The sequence below is a fragment of the Rattus norvegicus genome, chromosome 4 (genome assembly GCF_036323735.1).
Source record: "Rattus norvegicus strain BN/NHsdMcwi chromosome 4, GRCr8, whole genome shotgun sequence".
NCBI classification, from domain to species: Eukaryota; Metazoa; Chordata; class Mammalia; order Rodentia; family Muridae; genus Rattus; species Rattus norvegicus.
In genome coordinates this window covers 175,263,437-175,286,598 of record NC_086022.1, presented here as the reverse complement: position 1 = coordinate 175,286,598, position 23,162 = coordinate 175,263,437, and the positions used below count along the sequence as shown (strand labels likewise).

The window sequence follows — 23,162 nt, the reverse complement described above, 5'->3', positions numbered from 1 at the left end:
CTGCCCCAGGCTGCACTTGGACTTCCCAGGCAAGGCCCCTGAGCTTACAACTCTGCAGTTAGTCGAGACACTCATGCTCATGTACTTAAGGGTTCAATCACTATGCACACGACATAAACAAGTATGTCCTTCATCTTCCCAGATCCTTAACCTTATTTTATTCTCCTCTTTTGGAGAAGGGGGAAATCTCTTTCTTCTACAGTAAGACTAAGTGTTTCATCATCAAAATGATAGGGATACTTACTTGGAAGTCTTTACACACAAAATACATAAAAGACAATGAAACAAACATTTTTGATGGGGACATGCATGTGTACACACACACAAACACACACACACACACACATTCAATTAGGCCTCTTCAATTGCTTACCATCTTATATTTAAGTAATATTTTTCTTGGTGAAGCACACATTTAATCTCAGCACTAGGGAGGCAGAAGCAAGTGGATCTGAGTTCCAGGACACCCAGGTCTACACTGTGAAACACCATGCACTCCGGTTGTCAGTCTTACCAGCAAGCACTCTCCTCCGGTAAGCCATCCTGCCAGCTAACCCTCTACTTTATTTCAGTCTTGGTACCATATTTTGAGACAGACTTCTCCCTTAGCCTGGAGCTCACTGATTGGTTAGACTGGGTGGTCAGTGAGCTGGCCAGCACTGGAGTTACAGACATAGCTGAGGATCAGTCAGTCTGGCCCTGGGCCACCTTCCCTACCAAAACTTTACAGGACTAAACTTGTCAGTGTTATCAAAACAGGATCTACGATCTCACCCTTACCTCCACTGCAAGCCAGAACCTGTATCCCCATCTTTAAAGGTTTTGTGTGCTATGAAAGGTAAGTGTGGGTGCTCTCATGCCACGGCACACACGGGAGTGAGGAGAATGTGTGTGACTCGGTTCTCTCCTTCCACCACATGCGTCACAGGGATCAAGTTGGCAAGTATGGTGGTTAGCAATGTCAGTGAGCTATCTTACTGGCTCAAGATGCCTTTTCTCCCCTTCAATCTGCTGTCAATACAGAGACCAAAGCTATATATCCACACAAGGAAGAAGAAATTAAGAACCAAACCCAGTATGCTCTGCAGCTAAGCATGGGTGAATGACGAAGGGCGAGGTGGGGGGCCACATGCTCTGGGGACAGACGGCTCCATTGCTGCGTACAGTGCCTCGTCCAGTCTCAGTGAACTTCCCCGGCTAGCCTCTCGTGGATCTCCCTCCTCATTCCCTCCTGCCACCTTGTTTTTTCAAGTATACTAGAACCTAAAATACTATACACACCTCAGTGTTTTCCTTAACACCCCCTCTAGCTACGGTGCTTAGCGCTCAAAAACTAACACAAGAAACCTCTTCGTTATAGGAGAGGAGCTGAGATGCCAATCAATGCCATCTAGTCAATGCCAACAATACTTCAAACCTCCATTTTGTTGAAAAAGAAAACAAAAACAGCCCAATTCTAGTATATTTCTCAACACAAACGGATCTAGAGATATGGTAATTGGTAAAAGCACTTGCCACATAAACCTAGAGATCTGAATGTAACCTCTAGAAACCACATCAAGGTGGAGGAAAAACTAATTACGGTTGCCTCTGACCTTCTCACAGGCATCATAGTATATGCACCCACTATGTGACCATGCACAGTCATGTGTTCTCTTTCTGTGTGTGCATGCGTGCGTGTAAAATGCCTACAGATGAGCAGAGTATGAGACAGTGCTAGGTTTTCTGCAAAGGAGCAGCAAGCACTAAACCATCTCTCTCGCACCATAATTACATTCATTTTTCCAAGGATTCAAGTTGCCAGAAGCCTTATGCAGAGCCCCGTGCCAAACTATATCACTTTAAAAAATGACTAGGAGGAGGCTCAGGACAGACTCAGCACTCAAGACTATTTGCTGCCCTTTTAGAGAATCCTGGAAGAGCTTGGATTCTCCAGTTTCAGGGAATCTGACCTCCTCGGACACCAGACACACTGGGTACAAAGATGTACATATGGGCACACATAGCACATAAGAATGAATAAAAATTAGTTCCTAGCTAGCCAACTAATTTATTGTTTTGTGTTTCTAAAGTGACAGTCTGTTTATTCTGGGTTAAAAACCTAGCCCCAAGAAATGATGACTCTCCACAATTCTAGGAAACTGAGGTTATACCTATTAAACAAAACCCCCAAAACTCTCCTCCTCCATGACGCTGATGACATATTTATACCCCCATGCTGCCCCCACAAATACTTTCTTTGGGCTTTTGGTACTAGGGGTTGTGGATTGACCCTAGGGCCTCTGCTATGCTGAGCCAATGTTCTGTCACTGAGCTGCACCCCTCTTCTTTGTTTTCAGCAACCAGGTTGCCCAGGCTGGCCTTACACTTATCTAGCCCAGGCAAGCCTTGAAACTGCAGATTCTCCTGCTTTGCTCTGTGGCGTGCTGGGTTACAGGCATGTACTAGCATATTCAGCCAACTGTGACTTTAACAAAACCTCCTAGATTGAGAAATTTATAATTGTGAAAGCCAATGTATACTTTTTTTTTGCCAATCTATATAATTTGAAAGAAAAATAGAATACTTACAGTACTATGAAAAACAACACTGTGTCCCTTCCCTAAACTTTCTATATGAGCCGAGAGGTTAAAGCATATGGCTCGATGTCTTATGGCATCCAGTGTTTGTGCATCGAAGAAATCATGTGGTCGCGCTAAAAGTCAACACAAAGAAGTTAAAGACAGTTTAGAAAAATTCACAATATGCTAAATGCTCGAGTGTTTTCCAAACACAGGAGACTGCAGCTTTAATTGACAGTCCCTGCCCAGTGCCCAGCTACATAGGTCTTTGTGATCTGATTAAGTTGAGAACAGGCAGAATTCCAATTATCAATGAGTCCAGCAACTCCTCACAACCCACAAACTTCACTTTTCCATAAAAATTCTCAAAACCAACTTTTCAACAGTGACCATCTCCATTTATGTAATAAGGTTTCAAACTTACCGTGTGATTCCATCAGCATTCTCTTTTTATTTATTATATACTATCAAACCCTTTCCACATCTGTGACAAGAGGCAATGGCATTCCCAAGCTCTCAACCAGTATTTTCTGATGACAAGCAAATGCCCTAAGAATAGGTAAGAAAAGCTGCCACTCAAGTCTGGAATGCTGGAAGGCTCAAACAACCCTCTCACCTCAGAGGCACATAGGCCACTGCACTCAGCCAAATCCCTAAGGAAAGCCAGGACCTCTCACAGGTGAGACAGGCACTGTACCCATCAGTGCAATTCTAAATAGCAACTACTTAGTTCATAGCTCAACCAGTTCTCCACTGTGACTGTGCACATGGCTTCACCTTCATTAGATTTTCTCACTTCTGAAATAGCCTTGTATAGCCCAGGCTGGCCTCAAAGTCCTAACAGTCTCTTTTTTAGTATATTAAAATAAAACCATTGGGGTTGGGGATTTAGCTCAGTGGTAGAGCGCTTGCCTAGGAAGCGCAAGGCCCTGGGTTCGGTCCCCAGCTCCGAAAAAAAGAACCAAAAATAAAATAAAATAAAATAAAATAAAATAAAATAAAATAAAATAAAACCATTTAAAGACAGGTTTACCAGCACAGACAAAGACTGGGTTCAGGGCCACTCTAGGCAATGTACTAAGGTCCAGTCTCCAAACACTCAGAGGGGGTGGTCAGAGCAGTACTTGTGGGGCTGTGCTAAGACAACCCTGATTCCTACCTAATGCAACCTGACACTCAATAGAAGCTGTGCTGTGGTGCTATTTAAAATCTGCTTTTTATAAGAAATGGAGTAAAAATGGTCACAGCGCACGTCCTGTATGAAGTGCCAACAAAAGCACGGCTTCCGTGTCCCATGGACGTTCAGAGGGAGGGAAGACAGATCTGACCACAGCACTGTCTGTTCAACAGTGGTTCCCGCAGTGAAAGGCTTTGCATGTTTTACAGTTTAGAGAGCAGTTTACATGCATCCTCTCCTCAACAAAACAAACCAAAACCCTGGAAATAGGTAACAAGTGTTTCCATGTCAGCTGTCGCTAGCTAGCACTTGACTCACCTCAGCACCTGACCATAAAACAGAAAGAAGGAGCTGCGCCTCCTTAGGTAACACGCGTGCCGGTTCTAAACATGAGCTGACCCTCAAGTGCACCCACCTTCACTTTCTAAGAAGAGTGGGCAGGCAGGTGTTTTCAGAAGATCAAGAATTTGAGGCCAGCCTGGGCTACACTGAGAAAGCCTTGAAAAGGCAGCAGAGGGGCCTGGACTGTTGGCACACACCCGTCAGTTCCGGCAGCCTGGCTTACAGTGAGATCGTGTACACGCTCCCTAGTTGAACACAGGGTTAAGCAAGTTTCTTTTTCAGTCTTACGTCATGGCAGCTGAGGGCAGACCTGAGTATGCATGGGGTTAGAAATGACTCGTTACTTCTCTGCTTCCACCATGCGGGCTCCCGAGATCAAACTTGTACCAGATGCCAAGGCTGCTTCTGCATCTAGGTTATTGGCCTAACTTCCCTCAGTGATACCATAAAATGAAATAAACTTTCCAAAGTTACTGACAGTCACAATATTTAGAACCAACTAAGGCAGTATGTAAAGATGTTTTTACTTTAACAATAGGAAACGATTTAGCTAATTTTTTTTTCTCTTTGCAGTCAATTCATTTGTTCACCATAGTTTTGTAGTGACAGAAATACTTCAATGTTTTAGCGACCTGCTTTTATGGCTCAGACTTGCACCTGCCTTTTCTTCTATACCCACTCACCCACCCACCCACCCACCACCCTCTTGGTCCCTTGCTCATTGTCTCACCCCCATTCCTTCACTCACGGGACTCCGCTTGTTTCCTCACTCCACATGTGAGGACAGATGATCAAGATGGGGCCCACCAGGTTCTGTAGTTAAGGCTAATTCCTACTCCCAACACTTGTAAGCCTATTGTTTAATTTTAACCCTGAATAACAAGTTGGAAGAACTATGTAATACCATCTAAAAATATAGTAACCCAGTAGTTAAAAGCATGATCTTCATATGTTCATGCTGTTACATAGTTCACACACATCCCACACTGACGGGTTAACTTACTTTTACTTCTGACACGCTCAAAATTTCCCAAAGTATTTGTAGAAATAAAAACTGCCATGTTTTCAATTTCCCTAATTTATAACAAACCAAATCAAATACCACGTAGTTAACGAATTCTCTAAATATAAATATTTTAGGGCTGGAGAGATGGCTCAGTAGTTAAGAGCACTGACTGCTCTTCCACTGGTCCTGAGTTCAATTCCCAGCAACCACATGGTGGCTCACAACCATCTGTAATGGGATCTGATGCCCTCTTCTGGTGTGTGTGAAGATAGCTACAGTGTACTTACATACAATAAATAAATCTTTAAAACAATGTTTACATTCTAAGATCGCATACACTTAATACTCTTTTAGCATATACAAACATTTCTCACTAGATTCTCATTCCCATAGGCAGGTATAGTATATTACCTTCCATAAATATAGTCAAACTTAAGACCAGTAGAACTGGACTGGCTTAAAGCTCTTTTACCACATGGAGACTGAGGAAGTGAGCACTTACGTAACGAGCGCCGTCTCTTGTTCTTCAGTTTCCTCCTCTTGTTCATTCCAGCTTTAGAAGGAGATTCTTCTTTGGCCTTTGGCTGGCTAGAAACTTTTGAGGAGTTCTGCTGACTGAAGTGTGTGGGTACATGGCGAGCTAGCCCTCCCTGAGAAGCAAAGCTGGCATTGCAGCCACCAACTACACACTAAAAAGAAGAAAAGCTCTGTCAGTGTTACTGCGTGACGTGTGAGCAGACTGAAGGTCAAGGAAGGTTCCAGCAAGTAAAACCCAAGTATAAATGATTCTAGAAACCATGCAGAGAATTTCTTTCATGAGTTCACTTCAAAACTCAACAAGTTATCTAACAAGTACTGCTTGACAGCGGCATGGCTGTTTCCAAACTTATGTCCATTGCTCTCTCCATTGCACCAAGACAAAAAATCCACAAGACTGTCTTCCTAAAAGAGATGGTTCTAAACAAACCATGGATAGAAAACCAACATTAATAGCTGCAGGAATTCAGATTATTTATGTATGTATACACACACACACACACACACACACACACACACACACACACACACACACACACACACACACTATTAAGGCAGGATCTGGAGGTTGGAGAGATGGTTCAATGGTTCAGAGCACTGACTGCTCTTCCAGAGGTCCTGAGTTCAATTCCCAGCAACTACATGTTGGCTCACAACCATCTGTAATGGGATCTGATGCCCCTTTCTGGTGTGTCTGAAGACAGCAACAGTGTTGTACTCGCAGACATAAAATAAACATATAAATCTTTAAAAAAAAACAAAATGGATCTCCCTATGAAGCTCAGGCTGGCCTTGACCTTGTTATTTAGAACAGGTTGGATTCAATTCACAGAGCCTCCTGCCTCTTCCTCCAGAGAACTAGGATTAAAGCTATGTAATACCATCTAAAAATATATAGAAGCTACTACAAACTCTTCAGATGCCGCGCTACTTTTCTAGTAGAAAACAGATCTAAAAGCAGAGTTGAAAAGCTTTTTTATGTATGTTGTCCTTGTAGATCTAATCAATCAGAGGACACGTTCACAGGTCCCGCCTACTTATTGCTGTCTTGGAAAAGAAAATAAACTACAAACATGTAATTGGTACAGTCATCACCAAACAACCAAACACCACCCCACACCTCCAGGTTCTTCTTTCCAAGGCACTACCAATCCTAATTTCGAATCCTAACTTCGAAAAACTTCAGCAAGATCTGCTATCAGGCAAAATCCCAAATTCCTTCCAAGTACCTACATGTGGCTTAGGTGCAAATGAGCTCTCCTCACCTGGGCCTGTCAGCACACCACTGTGTCCACATGCCACAATTCACTTTCAATGTATTTGGAAGTATGAACACCCTTGTGCACAAGTTTAAGCCCAAAACATCTTGTTAGTCACAGTCATGTCTATCACAGCAGTAGAAATCAATAGCTGTGTGCTTCTATGATTCATAAAATGAATGACAGATGCAACATTTTTTTTTTTTTTTGGTTCTTTTTTTCGGAGCTGGAGACCGAACCCAGGGCCTTGCGCTTCCTAGGTAAGCGCTCTACCACTGAGCTAAATCCCCAGCCCCCAGATGCAACATTTAACAAGCTCTTTATACAGTGTTAATAAAAATGGCAGCTAGCATTACTAAGAATCTACACGCACCTTATAAGTGCTCAGGAAGCTGGAAGAACAGCTCAAGGTTTCAGTGCAAACACTTACCAGACTCCACTCTAATACAAGGTACATGAAAGGGAAAAACAAGACCAACTTCTTGCCCTGAAAGGGTATCTAAGAACTCAGGAAGGCACACAGGAAAAGTACTAATTTCAACAATAAAGCTAAGTCCAAGTTATTGTAACTCAGAAGAGAAGCAATTATCTATGTAATGTAATGAGCTAGTGTGAGTCAGTGACAGCTCCAAGCACAAACGCTTTGTGTTTTACCAAACCTCAATATCGCAAAGAAAATAGGAAACACTCAATTCATTTACTTTTTTCCAACAACCTCATCAATGCGGTTATTACCCAGTACTTGCAACCAGTTAATAAAACCACATAAAGTTAAGGAAAGATACCCTGGGGCTGGAGGGATGGCTCAGCACTTAAGACATTGCTCTTCCAGGACCCAGATTCAATTCCCAGCACCTACAGGGCACCTCACAACTGTACCACGTTATAGTTCCAGGGAATCTCACAGAAATACATGCAGGACACTCATCTACAGAAGAGTGAGATCTCCCTACACAAAAACCAACCTAAACCTTCAAGCTCTCTTCATTTACAACCCAAAATGAGAAACGGCTAAGAGAAACACTTCCAAACAAGCATCGGGCAGATGGATCGGTGGGTGAAGTGCTGACTGCACAAGCATGTAGACTGTTTGGATCCCCAGCGCCTCCACACCTTAGCCGGGCACAGCAGCACACATCTATAATCCTAGCTCGGAAAAGGCTGACAGATGCATTTCTGGAGCTCACTGGCAGCTTAGCCAAATTGGTGAAATCAGGTTCAATGTGAGGCCCTAGGTGGCGAGTAGAGATGTAGCTCAGTAGCAGTCATTTACACAGTGCCAACAAGGCCTTCGTTCAAGGATCAGGCATTCAAGGTCACTGGCACAACTGAGCTACGTGGCACTATCTCAAGGAAGAAGTGTGCATGAGAAGCAATTGAGGCAACAGCCATGGCCAACATCTGACCTAGATGTGAACTCCTCACCCACCCCACACATGAAGCAAGAATAGGCATCTACTCCTGGACAAGAGCCTACATACTAAGGCCAAGCATTATTATAGAAAGTTAAAGGCTTCGGTAGGACAGGCTAATATCGAGGCTATACATAAATAACTACAAAGATTAAACCATAAAGTGTAAAAAAACAAAAAACAAAAAACAAAAACCCTGATAATCAAGAAAATGAGATAAACTCTAACCTCCACACATATACAGATATGCTCACATACACATAACATCTCCTGTCTGGAGAGATGGCTCAGTGGTAAGAACACTGCCTGTTCTTACAGGTGACTAGAATTCAAATTCCAACACCCATATTATTATAATGGACAGTTAGTTTCAAGAGATTAAATATCTTCTTCTGGCCTCCCACATGAACCTATAGGCAAGTTCATGAGTTTACCCACACAGACAATAAAAAATAATGAAAATAAATCCTTAGTGAGGTTTTGGTGATAAATATTTTTAATCCTAGCACTCGAGAGGCAGAGGCAGGATTATCTCTAACTTTGAAGGTATACTCCATAACACACTCCTAAAATCTCTAAAAACCTCTTGCCTTTCTTTCCTCCCAGGACACTGGGAGCTGGGCATGCTGCAGCATGCCTTTGAGCCCTTGGGAGGCAAGGCAAGCAGATCTGTGAGTTCAAAGCCATCTTGGTCTACACAGCAAGTTTTAAGCCAATCAGTTAAATGCTGAGACCCCCAATTCCACTCCTATCTCCCAAAAAGACCCTAATAATAAACGTTTCCCAACCAAAAAACAATCATGATATGAGGGGTCTCCACCATGTTGCCCAGACCGGCTTCACATTCCTGGGCTCAAGCAACCCCCTTGCCTCATGGTTCAGGCTTCTGCATCTAAATGTACCTAGTAACTTAAATTTGTTCATGATGCTCTTAAAATAAAGCATCAGTAATGGCTACATTCTTTGACAAAACTCAAAGGAGAGGTCTTGAATGACACTCATGCACATTATGTTTTTAAAAATTATTGAAATTCTTTATAGTGATCCTATAAATCCTGTGACATATGCTTCCCATAATTAGAAAACTAATCTTTAAAAATTGGAAGAATTCTTCAAACATCTGTGCTTCCTTTATTCCACAACAGGATCACCTGCTAATGAGGCTGAACCTGACACTAAGTCAGCAGTCAGGTCACAGGGCGGATCTGGCTCAACACTGCCCAGCCATTTGCTGGTCTGAAAGACCCTCCCCTAACTGTGATTTTGCTGTTCTTCACCCTGAATTTTATTCTCTATCCCCGGCTTCTTTCAAAATCTAAGCATCAACAAAATTGCTAACAAAAATCTTTTCCTGGAGCTGGGGAGATAGCTCAGGTTAAGAGCACTGACTGCTTTTCCAGAGGTCCTGAGCCTAGCAACCTGCTGGGGCTCATGACAATGTGTAATGGGATCTGGTGCCCTCTTCTGGTGTGTCTGAGGACAGCTACAGTGTACTTATAAAAATCTTTTTCATTTTTAGAAATCACCAGGGTCAAGTCTGTGGGAGAATTTTTATAAAGGCCCAAAGCACGCTCATCACACAAGCCAGGCATGGTGATTCAACCTGAAATCCTAACACTGGGAGGGAAGCCAAGGCAGCCGGATTGCCAAGACTTTGAAGCCAGTTTGGCCTACATTACAGATTACAGAGTGAGACCTTACCTTTCTTTAAAAAGGAGAGATACAAGTTCAGGGAATGACTTTACGAACCCCTCATATACGTACCTTGAAAGGTTTGTCTCCACTGTGTGTCAGCATGTGCCGCTGTAGCCAGCTCTGACTGGTTGATGGGGTGTTATACACCTTACAGCCTTTCCACAAGCAAACGAACACCTGTTCAAAGAAGGGCAATGTCATCGTTCATCTCAAAGACTTTGGGCTCCTCATCATTCAGATGATGAAAATTTTCAACTGATAAAAAGGCTGTGCCCGTAATCAAAATACATTTAATTCCAAGTTCCCCAACAGAGTGCAGTTTTGCCCTATTTCCTGTGCCGGGTCTTTCTGCTGAGGACCTCAGGGTGAAGCTACAGAGAAGACAACCAGCCTCCAGGCACTAAGATAAGCTTACTCACATTTGTATAAGGAACAAACATTTGCTACATCTGAATGTGAAATGTAAATGTGAAAACAAAAATGGCCGATAAACATTAACTAGTAGATAAGCCTTTAACTTCAAAGGCTGAGTCAGAAGTCACACTTCTGGTTACCCTCCAAGTCTCCTACTTAGGACTCCTAGTCACAGGTGCCCATTAGCATTCCATGTTCTTGTTCTGCTTTCCCATAAGTATTTTCAGATCTTAATTATGAAGTAAATATAAAAAATTAATGGACAGGGGTTGGGGACTTAGCTCAGTGGTAGAGCACTTGCCTAGCAAGCGCAAGGCCCTGGGTTCGGTCCCCAGCTCCGAAAAAAAAAAAAAAAGAAAGTTAATGGACAAAGACGGATGAACACTGTGAAGTGCTACACTCTGCTTCAGAAGACCAAATTTGACTAGGTCTGGAAAGTTCTAAAACTAACAACCTTCCCCTTAATGAGACTTCCAGAATCTTCCAAACACTCAAGTCTTCCCCTAAAAGACATAACATAGTGAGATCTTCCTTAAAAAAAAATTGGACTTGGGCTGGAGAGATGGCTCAGTGGTTAAGAGCACTGACCACTCTTCCAGAGGTCCTGAGTTCAATTCCCAGCAACCACATGGTGGCTCACAACCATCTGTAATGAGATCTGATGCCCTCTTCTGGTATGTCTGAGGACAGCTACAGTGTACTTATACATAATAAATAAATACATCTTTAAAAAAAATTGGACTTAAAACTTTTCTTCGTAAGAACAATTATACACAGTCACTTTAATACTATACTGTACAATATATAAACATGACAACAGTATATGACTGAAGAAAGATGCATGAAGGGTTAAGAATGTAGTAGTTCTGTGGTAGAGTGCTTGCCTACCATGCACAAAACCCTGGGATTTCAATCCCAGGAAGCACAAAGCAAATTAACAAACACAGTTTTTAAAAAATGCAGGGCTGGAGAGACAACTCAGTGTCTACAAGCACTGGCTGCTCTTTGCAGGGACCTGTGTCAAATTTCCAGCACCCAATGGCAGCTCAAACAATCTAACTTCAGTTCCAGGGATTCTGATATTCTCCTTTCTAGCCTCCTTGGGAGGAACCAGGCACACATTTTTAAGTGCAATGGGCAGCAGGCATCTCAGTCTGAGAACTCATGTCTGAAGTCAGGTGGCCTCTGTGGTCTACTGTGGCTTTGACTTCTCAGATGGGCCTGGTGACATTGGCCTAACCTAGCTTCTTAGCAGGCACAGTAGGTATGACAGTAAAGTGGAACCGCTGTGTCGTCCTCCAGTGGTTGGTAGACTTGCCTGGAATACACAAACCGAAGAACTAGGTGCAATGACCGTGCAGAGACTAGCTCAGCAATTGGGAAGTAGAGGCAAAAGGCTCAGAAGTTCAAAGTCCTGAGGCCAGCCCAGATCACATGAGACAAAAACAGAACTTACTCTAACAAGGCAGCATCACTGTTGCCCTTCTGAATGGCTGCTCCCTGGATAACTCCCATATACTTCACTTAGGCAGACACACACTACATTTCGAAACACTTCTTCCTCAATGACTCATTCCTGGCCCTCTCTGTTCATCCCATCGTGCTTCCCTCGCCAAGGCTTAAACCCCTAACTAGTAGAGCAGGTTTGTAGCTGCAGCTGCTCAGCAGGTGAGGCAGGCAGGAGGCAGCTAAGCCTACCTGGGCTACAGAGGAAGTTCAAGGGGTAAATCAAAGGCCCGTGGTTCAATACCTCCACCAAAACACTGCTCCCAGGATGACTTCCGGACCAGTGAGGAGACCTAGTAGGCAAAGGCCTACCTTGCCACCAAGCCTGATGAGCTGAGCTCAATCCCCACACCCACACGGTGAGAGAACCAATACTGACAAACTGCGCTCTCATCTCTACACTCCCACCCCCCCATACAAAATAAGTAGATAAATTTAATGCAAGCATATTTAAACAGATACATAAAAGGTTCCTTCAACAAATCTAGGGCTGGAGAGATGACTCAGTGGTTAAGAGATCTGACTGCTCTTCCAGAGGTCCTGCGTTCAATTCCCAGCAACCACATGGTGGTTCACAACCAACTGTAATGGGATCTGGTGCCCTCTTCTGGTGTGTCTGAAGACAGCTGCAGTGCACTCATAAAAATTAAAAAGGGAGTTGGGGATTTAGCTCAGTGGTAGAGCTTTGTTGCGCAAGGCCCTGGTTTCAGTACACAGCTCCGGGAGAAAAAAAAAAAACAAAAAAACAAATCTGGATACAGTGAGTGGCACATGCCTTTAATCCCAGCCAGAACTCATGAGGCAGATGCAGGTAGATCTGAAAACTGTGGTCTACACAGTGAAATCCTGTCTCAAAATAAACTTAGGAAAAGAAAAACGTGAAATGCTACACATTACAGGAAATAATTGAGTGCTGTTTTATAAGCACATACTTACACTCCTGATGTAAATCTCCTGACTGGCTAATGATGGACTTGGCTGCCCAAGTGAAATCAACAGAAATGTCAGCAGAGCTGGGCACGCCTGTAACTCTAACACCCCATTGGCAGCAGGCAGATCTGTGAGTTACAGGACAGCCAGGACTACACAGATCGACAGTCTTTAAAAACTAAAATAAGGGCTGGACAGATGGCTCAGCGGTTAAGAGCACTGACTATTCTGCCAGAGGTCCTGAGTTCAATTCCCAGCAACCACATGGTGGCTCATAACCATCTGTAATGAGATCCAATGGTCTCTTCTGGTGTGTCTGAAGACAGGTACAGTGAACTTATACATTATAAATAAATAAATCTTAAAAGAACTAAAATAAATAAAAAAGGAAGGAAGAAAATGAAATAATAAACACAGTATTTAAACACAAGACTCAGTTTTGTTTGGATGGCTTGGCTCTTTGAGACAGGTCCCTGCAGGGTGGACCAGGCTGACCTCTATCAGGAGGCTGACTTGAGGTCCCATGATTTTTATACAGACCTGCTACTACTAGACTTCTACAGACCTGCTGCTCTATTCATCTAAAAATCTTAAGTGACTACTCTTTTTTTTTTTTTTTGGTTCTTTTTTTCGGAGCTGGGGACCGAACCCAAAGTGACTACTCTTTAAAGACAGGGCTTCTCTATATAGCCTAGGCTGTCTTAGAACTAGCTCTGTAGACCAGGCTAGCCCCAAACTCACAGCGATGTACCTGCCTCTACCTCCCAATTGCTGGGATTAAAGGTATGTGCCACTGTCACCTGAAGGCACTGACAGAGAAGTGAAGAGGAGACAAGAAAAGGAGAGCAGAACCTAAGACTTTAGATGCCCACTTGTAGCTATTTCACCAGTATCTGTGGTTTGCTTTGTTCTTTTTTTTCCCTTAATCTTCTTTTGTAAAAGTGCTCAAGTGTTTTGCCAGGGTATCTGTGCAGCACATGTCACCTTAGGAGGGCAGAAGTGAGCATGGACTGACTCCCTAGGAACTGGAATTCTAGAGAACCTGAGCCTTCTGGAAGAGCAGCCTGTGCTCTTAATCATTGCTCCACCTGTCCAGCCCCACCTGCCTGGTTTTCAAACAGGGTCTCACAGCACAGGCAGCCTCAGAACCTCTAACCTCTCTAGATAGACATCATCCTGCCTCTGCCTCCCAAGCAGGGATCACAAGCAAGTACCAGTATTTCTGGCCTTGAAAAACATTTTATACTTGACTTTTAGAAACGTTTTTGTTTTTGTTTTTCTGAGGCACTATCTTAAAATGTAGCCTTGGCTAGAACACGACCAGGTTGACCTCAAACTCACAAAGTCCAACTGCCAATGCTTCCCCAGTGCTGGGACTAAACTGCTTCAAAGTCAGCAACTGGTCCTATAAATCAAGGTTTGACTATTTTAATAAACCCATAGTCAGTCCCCTTGTATGTGATATGGAGAAGCCTAGACACTATTAGAGAACACTAGACAAAACAAATATAGTAAACAAACTTGGCAGGCACAGTGGTCATGCCGTATCCTTAGAACTCAGAAGACAAGATGCCAAACACAAGGCGGCACAGCCAGCACCGGAGAAAGCCCGTGCCACTGTGAGACTCCAAAGGACAGACCCGAAAGCTCTACACTTTTCCCTCTTTTTTAATTATATGCATACTCTTACCTCAACTTCTGAATGCTAAGATAACACCCAGGTTGTCTCCTAATTCTTTAAAGTACACTCATCATCTGTTGCCTAAGTAATTTAATTTCCAATACACCCAATCCATGCTTATACATGCAGTCAGTCAGAGGGAGGCTGGACGGATGGAGAAGAGCTCAGCAGCTAAGAACACAGGCTTCTCTTTCAGAGCGGACCCGAGTCCAATTCCCAGCACTCAAATAGTAGCTCACAGTCTATCTCCAGTATAAAAATCACCAGACATATAGTGTACAGACATGCATACAGGCAAAACACCCATCCACATAAAAGTAAGTAAAATGTTAAAGGGGCTAGAAAGATGGCTCTAATCTCTTCGAATTACATGGGCTGGCTACATGTAGCAACCCTGTCACTGTCTCTTGACAGGAACCATTTGAATGACACTGGTTCCCAGATGCTCTCCTCTCCAGTGCCAGAACCTTGGGAGTCACTGTGTCCCATTTATATATTTCTACCACACACAGCTTTAAAGGGTTCATTTCTTCAAAACAACACATCTAGGAACAAACTGAAATCCAAATATTTCATGTAACCTAGCAATCAGACAGGATAATAGTATTTAAGAGGGAATTCACCAATTCCTTTCATGAAGAAAAAAAAACCCTCTTTGCAATTATAAATGAACACAATAAAAAACAGAATGAAAAAGAATGGCAAAACCAACCCCTCCACGCTGACCATCTACATGTATGGAGCGAATGTGGTCTGCCAGGTCTGGGCTGGAGTTGAAGCAGGCCTGGCACTGGTCCCAACAGCAGTTGTAGGCAATGTGCTTGCTGGAAGCAGCAGTGCTCCCCTGTCCATTCATCATGGCTGGAGTTGAGCGTCCACTGGAGATTGTGCTGTCTATGTCCATTAGAGTGCTGCTGATGCTGCAAGAGAAGAAAGGGCTGTTACTGCTAGCAATCCTCCAGGACCAGCATGCTCTCACAGCGCATGATCACATCCAGCATTCTGCTCCACAGGGCTCCCACACCACTGCAAGGCTTTGAGGGAGCTGGCAATAAAGCACAAGGTAAACACACAACAGTGCCTTAAAACCAAACATAAGGCTGGGTGCTGTGGGCTGAGGCAGGGCTGCCAGGGATGTGAAGACAGCCTGAGATGAAATCCACTGTGAATATCTTAAAGGAGTGAAGTGAACAGCAGCTGGGGATATGGGTGATGGCAGAATACTTTCTTAGCATTAGCTAGACTAACTACCCTACAAGCAAACCATCACCCCTGCCCCTACGCAGGCACACACCATGCACATGGGGGTGGGGGGTTGGAGTTACCAAAACCTAACCTCTAGCCCCTGAGCAGATTAAGAAACTAGAACTTTATTTAAAAATAAGCTGCAGTCGGCATTTCCGGGATCTCCCAGGTCCTAACCCAAGGCCTTTCAGATCTTGGAGGCAGATAAACTACCTCCTGGTGGAGTCCTCAAATCAAGAGGCAGGCAAGATTGTAGCCACCAAGCCTGACCCACAGGGGAACTTAGTTCATCCACTGACATGCTGGAAGGCAGCAGACAGGAAGAGCTGGGGGCCTGTGTGGCCCAGCCAACCAGGCCCAGTCTGCATTTCCACTTCCACTCCAGCACCTGCTGCTGACATTCTGAAGTCTGCCAAGGCAGGTTCACGTCCATCAACTCCAAGGAACCCTTTGACACTAAGCACTGGGCACAGAAGGGCAGACCCACAAAGAGCTAGCTCCCCACAACTCTGAAGGCCTTTCAGAGACTCATTCTCTGCTTTAACACCTGGCTAACAACAAGACAGACAGACATGGCCTGGCAGACAATCAGCCAAACCCTAAAGATAGATTTCTGAACCTACTGTGAGGGACTCCTCTACCTCTGCTCCACCATCTCTGCCTGTGGGCACTGACTTACAGCAGATGAAGATGGGTGGCTGCAGTGTGACTTGTGACCTTTTTTCCTGGGAGGTCCCCTGCGGAGCAGGCTAACCAGCAGCTCCATACATACAATATAAAGCATGAGCTTAAATGCTTCCTGACCCTCCCTCTGGCCTGCACCTCACTACTACTGAGTTAATCGATCACTGACCATGCACATCTGTCCTTCACTATTCGGTTGTTTGCCTGGTTTTGGCTTTTTGAGACAGGGTTTCTTTATATAGTCGTGGCTATCCATGTAGGCCACGTTGGCTCAGATACTCCTGTCTCTGCCTCTTAAGCGCTCGCCCCGCCCTGCTCACACACACAGACCCTTTCTAAAAAATATGTACAATTGTGTCTCTGTACCACTTGGTCCCCAAAGAGGGCATTGGTTCCCCTAGAACTGGTGTCTGTGAGTGAATCACCATGTGAAAGCTGGACTGAGAGTTCTTTAGCACTCATTCTGTACCTGTTGCAGGCTTTTTGGTTGTTTTCGAGGCTGAGTTTCATGCCCCTAATTCCCAGGTAGTCTAGGGAACTTCAAGTGGCTTCTTAGAGGTTCCCTTTGAGTTTTTAAATCTATGAACGGTACATTGACAGTAAAAATTGTTAGAAACAAAATTTTCATTTTGGGGGAAATACAACTTGCAGGGGTTGGGTCTTCCCTCCTACCATGTAGATTCCAGCTTCCGCATCAGGACGGTGGAGGGCACTTCTAGCTGCTTCACCCACCCTGCCAAAAACCACGAGACAGTCTTTGCCATGCTTCGTAGGCTGGCACCGATTAACCTTTCACAACCCATCTCTCTCCCAAAGTCTGAAATGTCTATCAATTGGTTTTAATTTGTGAGATCTTGCTACTGTTTTTTGGGGGTCTGTTTGGTTTTTTTTGAGTCAGTCTTATTTGCCCGGGGTGCCTGAAACTTGCTCTGTAATCAGACAGCCTTGAACCACCGTCACGTCCGGTTCTTCCCGTTTTCATTATGAAAAGGCTCAAATTGGTTCTAAGAAGGTCCAGTTTCCAACACCAAAATTAATTAAATTCAGTTTTCAGACTAGAGTACACTGCATTAGTGCTTGCCTATTAATTGTGAAGACCTTGCTTCAATTCAATCTCCAGGACTAAAAGAGAAGGCAAAAAGGTGATTGAAATTGGAGGGGGGGAGGGGAGGGGACACTGCAAGATGGCTCTGTGCAGGTACAGACACCTGCTGCCAAACCTGCTGACCTGAATTCAATCCTCTCTAGCCAGATGTCCCTCTGCCCTCCATGTATGTGCCCACATATACACACATGCCAGCACGTACATATGCACTTACACTCACAAAATAAAATATAAAGGGAGCTAGAGGCATAGCTCTGGAGATGGCTTGCCTATACACAAGCTCGTACTCAAATCTGTAGCACCATGTACACCATGCATGGTGGTGGGATTTAAAATCATCCTCAGCCACATGGTGAATTAGAAGAAAAGATCAGTTTGCAACTGTGCCGGCATGGTACCCAAGGAAGACAAGTGATCATCACAAGTTGGCCAACCTGGGTTACAACCGGACAGTGTCTCAAAACCAAACAAATTAACTGTAGAGCTGAGGGGTTTAACTCAGTGGTAGAACACTCATTTAGCATGTTCATGAGGGAGAGAACCAACTCCTGCACAGCTGCTCTGATCTCTGCATACATGCCTTCACACACGCACATGAAATAAAATTAACAAAAAAAGTCTAAAGACCTGCCCCCCCAAATCAGTGCTAATAAAATGTCATTTTCATTTTTATGTGTTGGGGTTCCATATAAAATTCCACTTGAGGGGCTGGAGAGATGGCTCAGCGGTTAAGAGCACCGACTACTCTTCCAGAGGTCCTGAGTTCAATTCCCAGCAACCACATGGTGGCTCACAACCATCTGTAAGGAGATCCAATGCCCTCTTCTGGTGTATCTGAAGACAGCTACAGTGTACTTATATATAATAAATGAATAAATCTTTTAAAAAAAATTCCACTTGAGGAAAAGTTTCCAATCACTACTGGAAATTCATAAACTGTGTTAACTCTGAATGACAGACACATAGCTGTACATACTTAGAGCAATGACGCTTCACTCTCTGTACAAAGATGAGCATACTAGAGCAGTGAGCACCCCACAACCTTGACCTCATCACCTGTTGCAGAGTTTGCAGTAATCACTGTTCTGTGCAGGAGAGAGCGCAGGAATTATTCCAAGGGCAGCACTGTACCCTGTTGATTGTTTTTAAACTGTATTTTCTCAACAGACACCAAAATGTCCACTACTGTGAAAACAGTACTTTTTTATTACAGGGCTGGAGCCCTCTGTGCTGAGTGCGACAGAAAGGAAAGGATTAAGGTACCATGAACTCACCATGAATGCTTACCCCAAACCCTTCCTTCAGGAACAAATGAAGGTCCTGGATTGAAAATTCCAATAAGAACTTGCCTAATCTCTAAGAGATCAGACTTTTTCCCTTGCACAATCTTTAAGAACCCTTCAATTCACCTAATTAGTACAAACTCGTGTGTGTGTGTGTGTGTGTGTGTGTGTGTGTGTGTGTGTAATGAATATATGGAATCTGGGGGACTCCTGCATATGATATGTATCTACAGCCTATAAAAAACAAAGATTCCAAAATTTCCATTTTTCAAGACAGTACACGGGCCATGTGGTGTGACATGTCTGTAAGCCTCGGGCAGCAGGAGGAGGGGTCACCTGCAGTTCTGACCCAGCGTTGAACTGTCCATCTGAGGATGCCATGTGCAGGGCTCACACTTGGAAACCCTGAGTGAGAGGGAGGGAGGCAGGGAAAAGTTCAAGGGCAGTCTCCTGTTAGCTTTTGTTGTCCGCTGGACACAACATCAGTGGAGTTCCAGGCTCGTCTGAACAAACAGTGAGAGAGAGCCCATCTCAAAACAGAATGAGACAAACATGACCCTACATACCAAATGAAAACCGCTTAAAGTGCAAGCAAAAAAAAGTGCAGTCTAAGAGCACTGAAAGGGTCACCTGAAAGAACAATCTAACCTTAAGCTTTTTAATTGGGTTAGGTTTTTCTGACTCAGACCTTGTTATGTATCCCAGACTGGCTTTGAGCTTACAGAAGGAATGAGCCATGTGTTACAAATCTTCTACCTTGTAATAATAAGCAACGTGTTTAGCAAACTGTAGACAACCTGAAGACCACACAAAAGATCCGGCCTCTAACTGCTAACAAGGAAAACATGTTGGTTGCAGGTGCTTCTCTTTTTTACCTACAATACTGTCACCTACTAGGACTGCTCTAGCAAGGCTGGCGTTTCCTTTAGTATCTGTCTGCACTTGGGTGATAGAGATGGTCATATTTCTGTGAGCTCCAGGCTAGCCAGAAGACCCTGTTTCAAAAAATAAACTCAGAATAAAAGGCTAGAGATGCTTATCGCACTGAGCTGATCATAAAAAATTCTAAGTACATTAAAAAACATTAACCTAAACTTAGAAATTATTACTGTTATTGCTCTAACTACATCTAATTATCACAGTAAAACAAATAGCCAAAATGGGTTTTTCTAATCAAGATGAAAAAAGACTACTGTCTATCCCCACAGTGACTTCTCTAGAGAAGACCCAGCAGCATTCACTAAATTGGTCAAAGGGGACTTTGTGCAACAATGATGAAATAAATGCAGTGTGTGGAGAACAAGCAGGCTGCTTCCCTCTATGGCCTCTCACTCCACACAGCACAGAGATGGTCTGTCAAGCCGACAGCCCTTCAGCACTACTACACCCACACTCCTCTAGCTCAGACAGCGGCCATCATGTTCAGACTACAGTGGAACCACCTTACTTTAATACAACAACGTTTCCGGAGGGAGGCTGGTGAATGAAGAGCAGGACAGCTCCTGCAAAGGGTCCACACTGTTCTCAGCACTCACACTGGGCGGCCTGGCTAGCAAGCACCTGTAACCCCAGCTCCCAAAGCTCTGAAGTCTCTGGCCTCTCAGGCACCTGTTCTCACACAGACCCAATACAGATACAGACATACAAAAAAATTTCAAAACAAAAATATGCTTATAAGTTCCAGAAAAATGTAACCCAAACAGATGATGACATTTAAAGGAAAGCTTCCAGGCCAGAGAGACAGCTCACTGAGACTGGCTCTTCTGTAAAAAGCCTGGGCTCTGAGTTCAGCCCCACACCCTCCTAAAGGCTGGAGAAGTGACCCCCACAAGCTGTCCTCTGACCTACACACAAATGTATAAAAGGATTTAAAGTCCCTTTAAAAACTGTCACTAGGTACTGCTGATCATGCCTGTAACCTTAGAACCCAGGAGACTGGTGATGCAAGTTCTCTGTCTGAGGCCAGCCTGGTGTACATCGTGAGTTCCAGGTTAGCCTGGTCTAGAAGAGACCTGCCCTCTCTCAACAAGACCACCCAAAACACATTCTCACACACACAACAAAGTGGCCAGAAAAGCAATAATTGTGTTCTGATGTTTGCATTTAGTTTCATTTTGGAGGGGGTGGCTGTTATTTCAGTCAAGATTTGGATATATTAACCTCTGCTGGCCTGGAACTCAGAGGCTAAGCCAACCGGATACTTGCTGGATGATCCTCCTGCCTCTACCTGCTAAGTAATTAGATTACAGGGGTGCACCACACTGCTTTTTAAACTGTAGAGTTTAAAAGTTTGTTTTGTTCATAGGTGAAAAGGCAATTTAATGTTATCAGAGACTAAAATAGAAACAGAAGCAGCTTACTGAGATAGTGCACATTACTCAGTTGCTACTCTTCCATAGGATCTGGGCTTAATTCCCAAAACCATCCTAACTTCAGTCCCAGGGTTGCCAATGGGACCAAGCGCACATGTGGCACAAACATAAATGCACACATAAACCTACAATAAAGAAGACATTTATTATAGGTAGATCTAGCTCAAAGAGCTCTGTGGCTTCCCTTCTGCTCTTTCTCAGATCAACTCTAAGAGAAGCCAGCCAGTCCATATTGATGCCACACAAATTATCCAGGGCTGAAGCACTGAACACTGTGGTCCATGCTGAACTGGCATGGTTCACTGCACTACCACCAAATTCTTCATCCACTGCAGCTTCCACCATTATTAACAGATGACAGGTAAAGGGTAAAACCTGGCATTCTTCACTTTTGAGTAATCAGGTTTGCTGAGCTCAGTGTGATAGGACTTGCCTGTAATCCTAACACTTTGGAAATCTTCTTGTGGTACAAGGATCAGGAGTTCTATAGACTACATAGACCCAGTCTAATTAATACAATAAATAAAATTATTTGCTAGAAGCTATGGCAAAACCTACCTTGGAATTAAAGTGTAAAGGACAACATACATGATGGATCAAGCGGGAAATGTCACCCTATATCTCCACCCCAAAAAAAGAAATCTTACACACAAAACCACAATAGTTTAAAATACTATTAAATATGCTTTAACATATTTCTCAACCATTTTGTACAACATATCTAATCAATTTAGAAATCAGCTACTTATTACAATACTTCTAATAGAAGTTTGGAGAAAGAACTCTTGTTAATCCATAGGCAAAGACAAAAGGACCCACAACAGGAGGCTCACAGCTGCCTCAAACTCCAGCTCCGAAGGGACCAATGCCTCTGATCTGAAACCACTTGCACCCAAGTACAGATATACATGCATAACTACACTTAATTAAAAAAAAATCTTTCAAAACCAAAAATGTCTGATGCATGTTTGTAAAGGAAACAATGAAATATTCTAATATCTAGGCATTTCTAGTTAATTATTTTTCTATAGAGAACATGCATACTTAAGAAATGTGAATACATTTTAAGGCATAACAGAAGATTAACTCGAATGTTTAACATGTTTTCTTTTATTTTGAGACAGGGTCTGTGTGTTTTAACCCTGGCTCTCCTGGAATTTACTATGCACACTAGGCTACTGCCTCTGCCTCCAGAGTACTGGGATTAAAGGCAAGTAACAGAACAGCTTTTCTAAATATTTTCAAAACCTGAAAAACTACCATTCCAACAAAAACAGCTCAGACAATAAGGTAAGCATATATATTGCTGTCACAGTAATGTCTCAACCTTTTTAAAGGATTTTAAGCTAGCTACTGTATCCTCCCATCAACTTACTATAAAACCTGCAGCTCCCTTCCATGACCAACCACCAATGCAGGCAGGGATTGATTGGTGCACTTTAATCTGGATCCTAAGCAGCACGGCAGCCGAAGGCTGACTCGAGTTTAAGGCTGGCCTAGGTTATAGTGGAATAACAGGCCAGTCTAAACCAGAGTCAGACTGTCAAAAAAAAAAAAATATGAATCTTCTCCAAACTTAATCTAACTCTGAATCATAAAACTCAAAGCCAACAAGAGGTATTTCAGAACGATCAAGGCTACAATCCAGTATCACTAGTAAGGATTCCTCACGCAGGTGAAAAAGCTACTACCCGGAAATGATCACCACAATAGCTTTTTCTCAGTTGCCAATGTTTAAAAGCTTTAGGGAAGCAAGAATGGGCCAGTGAAGTGGATCAGCAGTAAATTGACTTCCTACAAAGCCGGTTGCCGAGTTTGATTCCCATAGATCATGAGATGGAGAGAACTATGGAGGCCTTGAACTCTGTAAGTGCACCTGCTGTGTACACACACACACACACACACACACACACACACACACACACACACACACACACCAGTAAATAAATCTTA

The 23,162-nt window shown here is 43.5% G+C and overlaps 1 protein-coding gene across 4 annotated transcripts in view; it reads right to left on the bottom strand.

Moving 5' to 3' along the window:
• The window catches only part of Aebp2 (AE binding protein 2), a 38,864-nt gene that overhangs the window by 10,551 nt on the left and 5,151 nt on the right, over positions 1–23,162 (bottom strand). For all 4 annotated transcript variants that reach the window (XM_039107463.2, NM_001401545.1, XM_039107462.2 and 1 more), the window contains exons 2-5: positions 15,233–15,440; positions 10,059–10,166; positions 5,589–5,775; positions 2,571–2,695 (exon numbers count right to left, since the gene is read on the bottom strand). In XM_039107463.2, coding sequence (XP_038963391.1) covers positions 2,571–2,695; positions 5,589–5,775; positions 10,059–10,166; positions 15,233–15,424 — 612 coding nt within the window. In that variant the 5' untranslated portion in view covers positions 15,425–15,440. The remainder of the gene's footprint in view (positions 1–2,570; positions 2,696–5,588; positions 5,776–10,058; positions 10,167–15,232; positions 15,441–23,162) is intronic.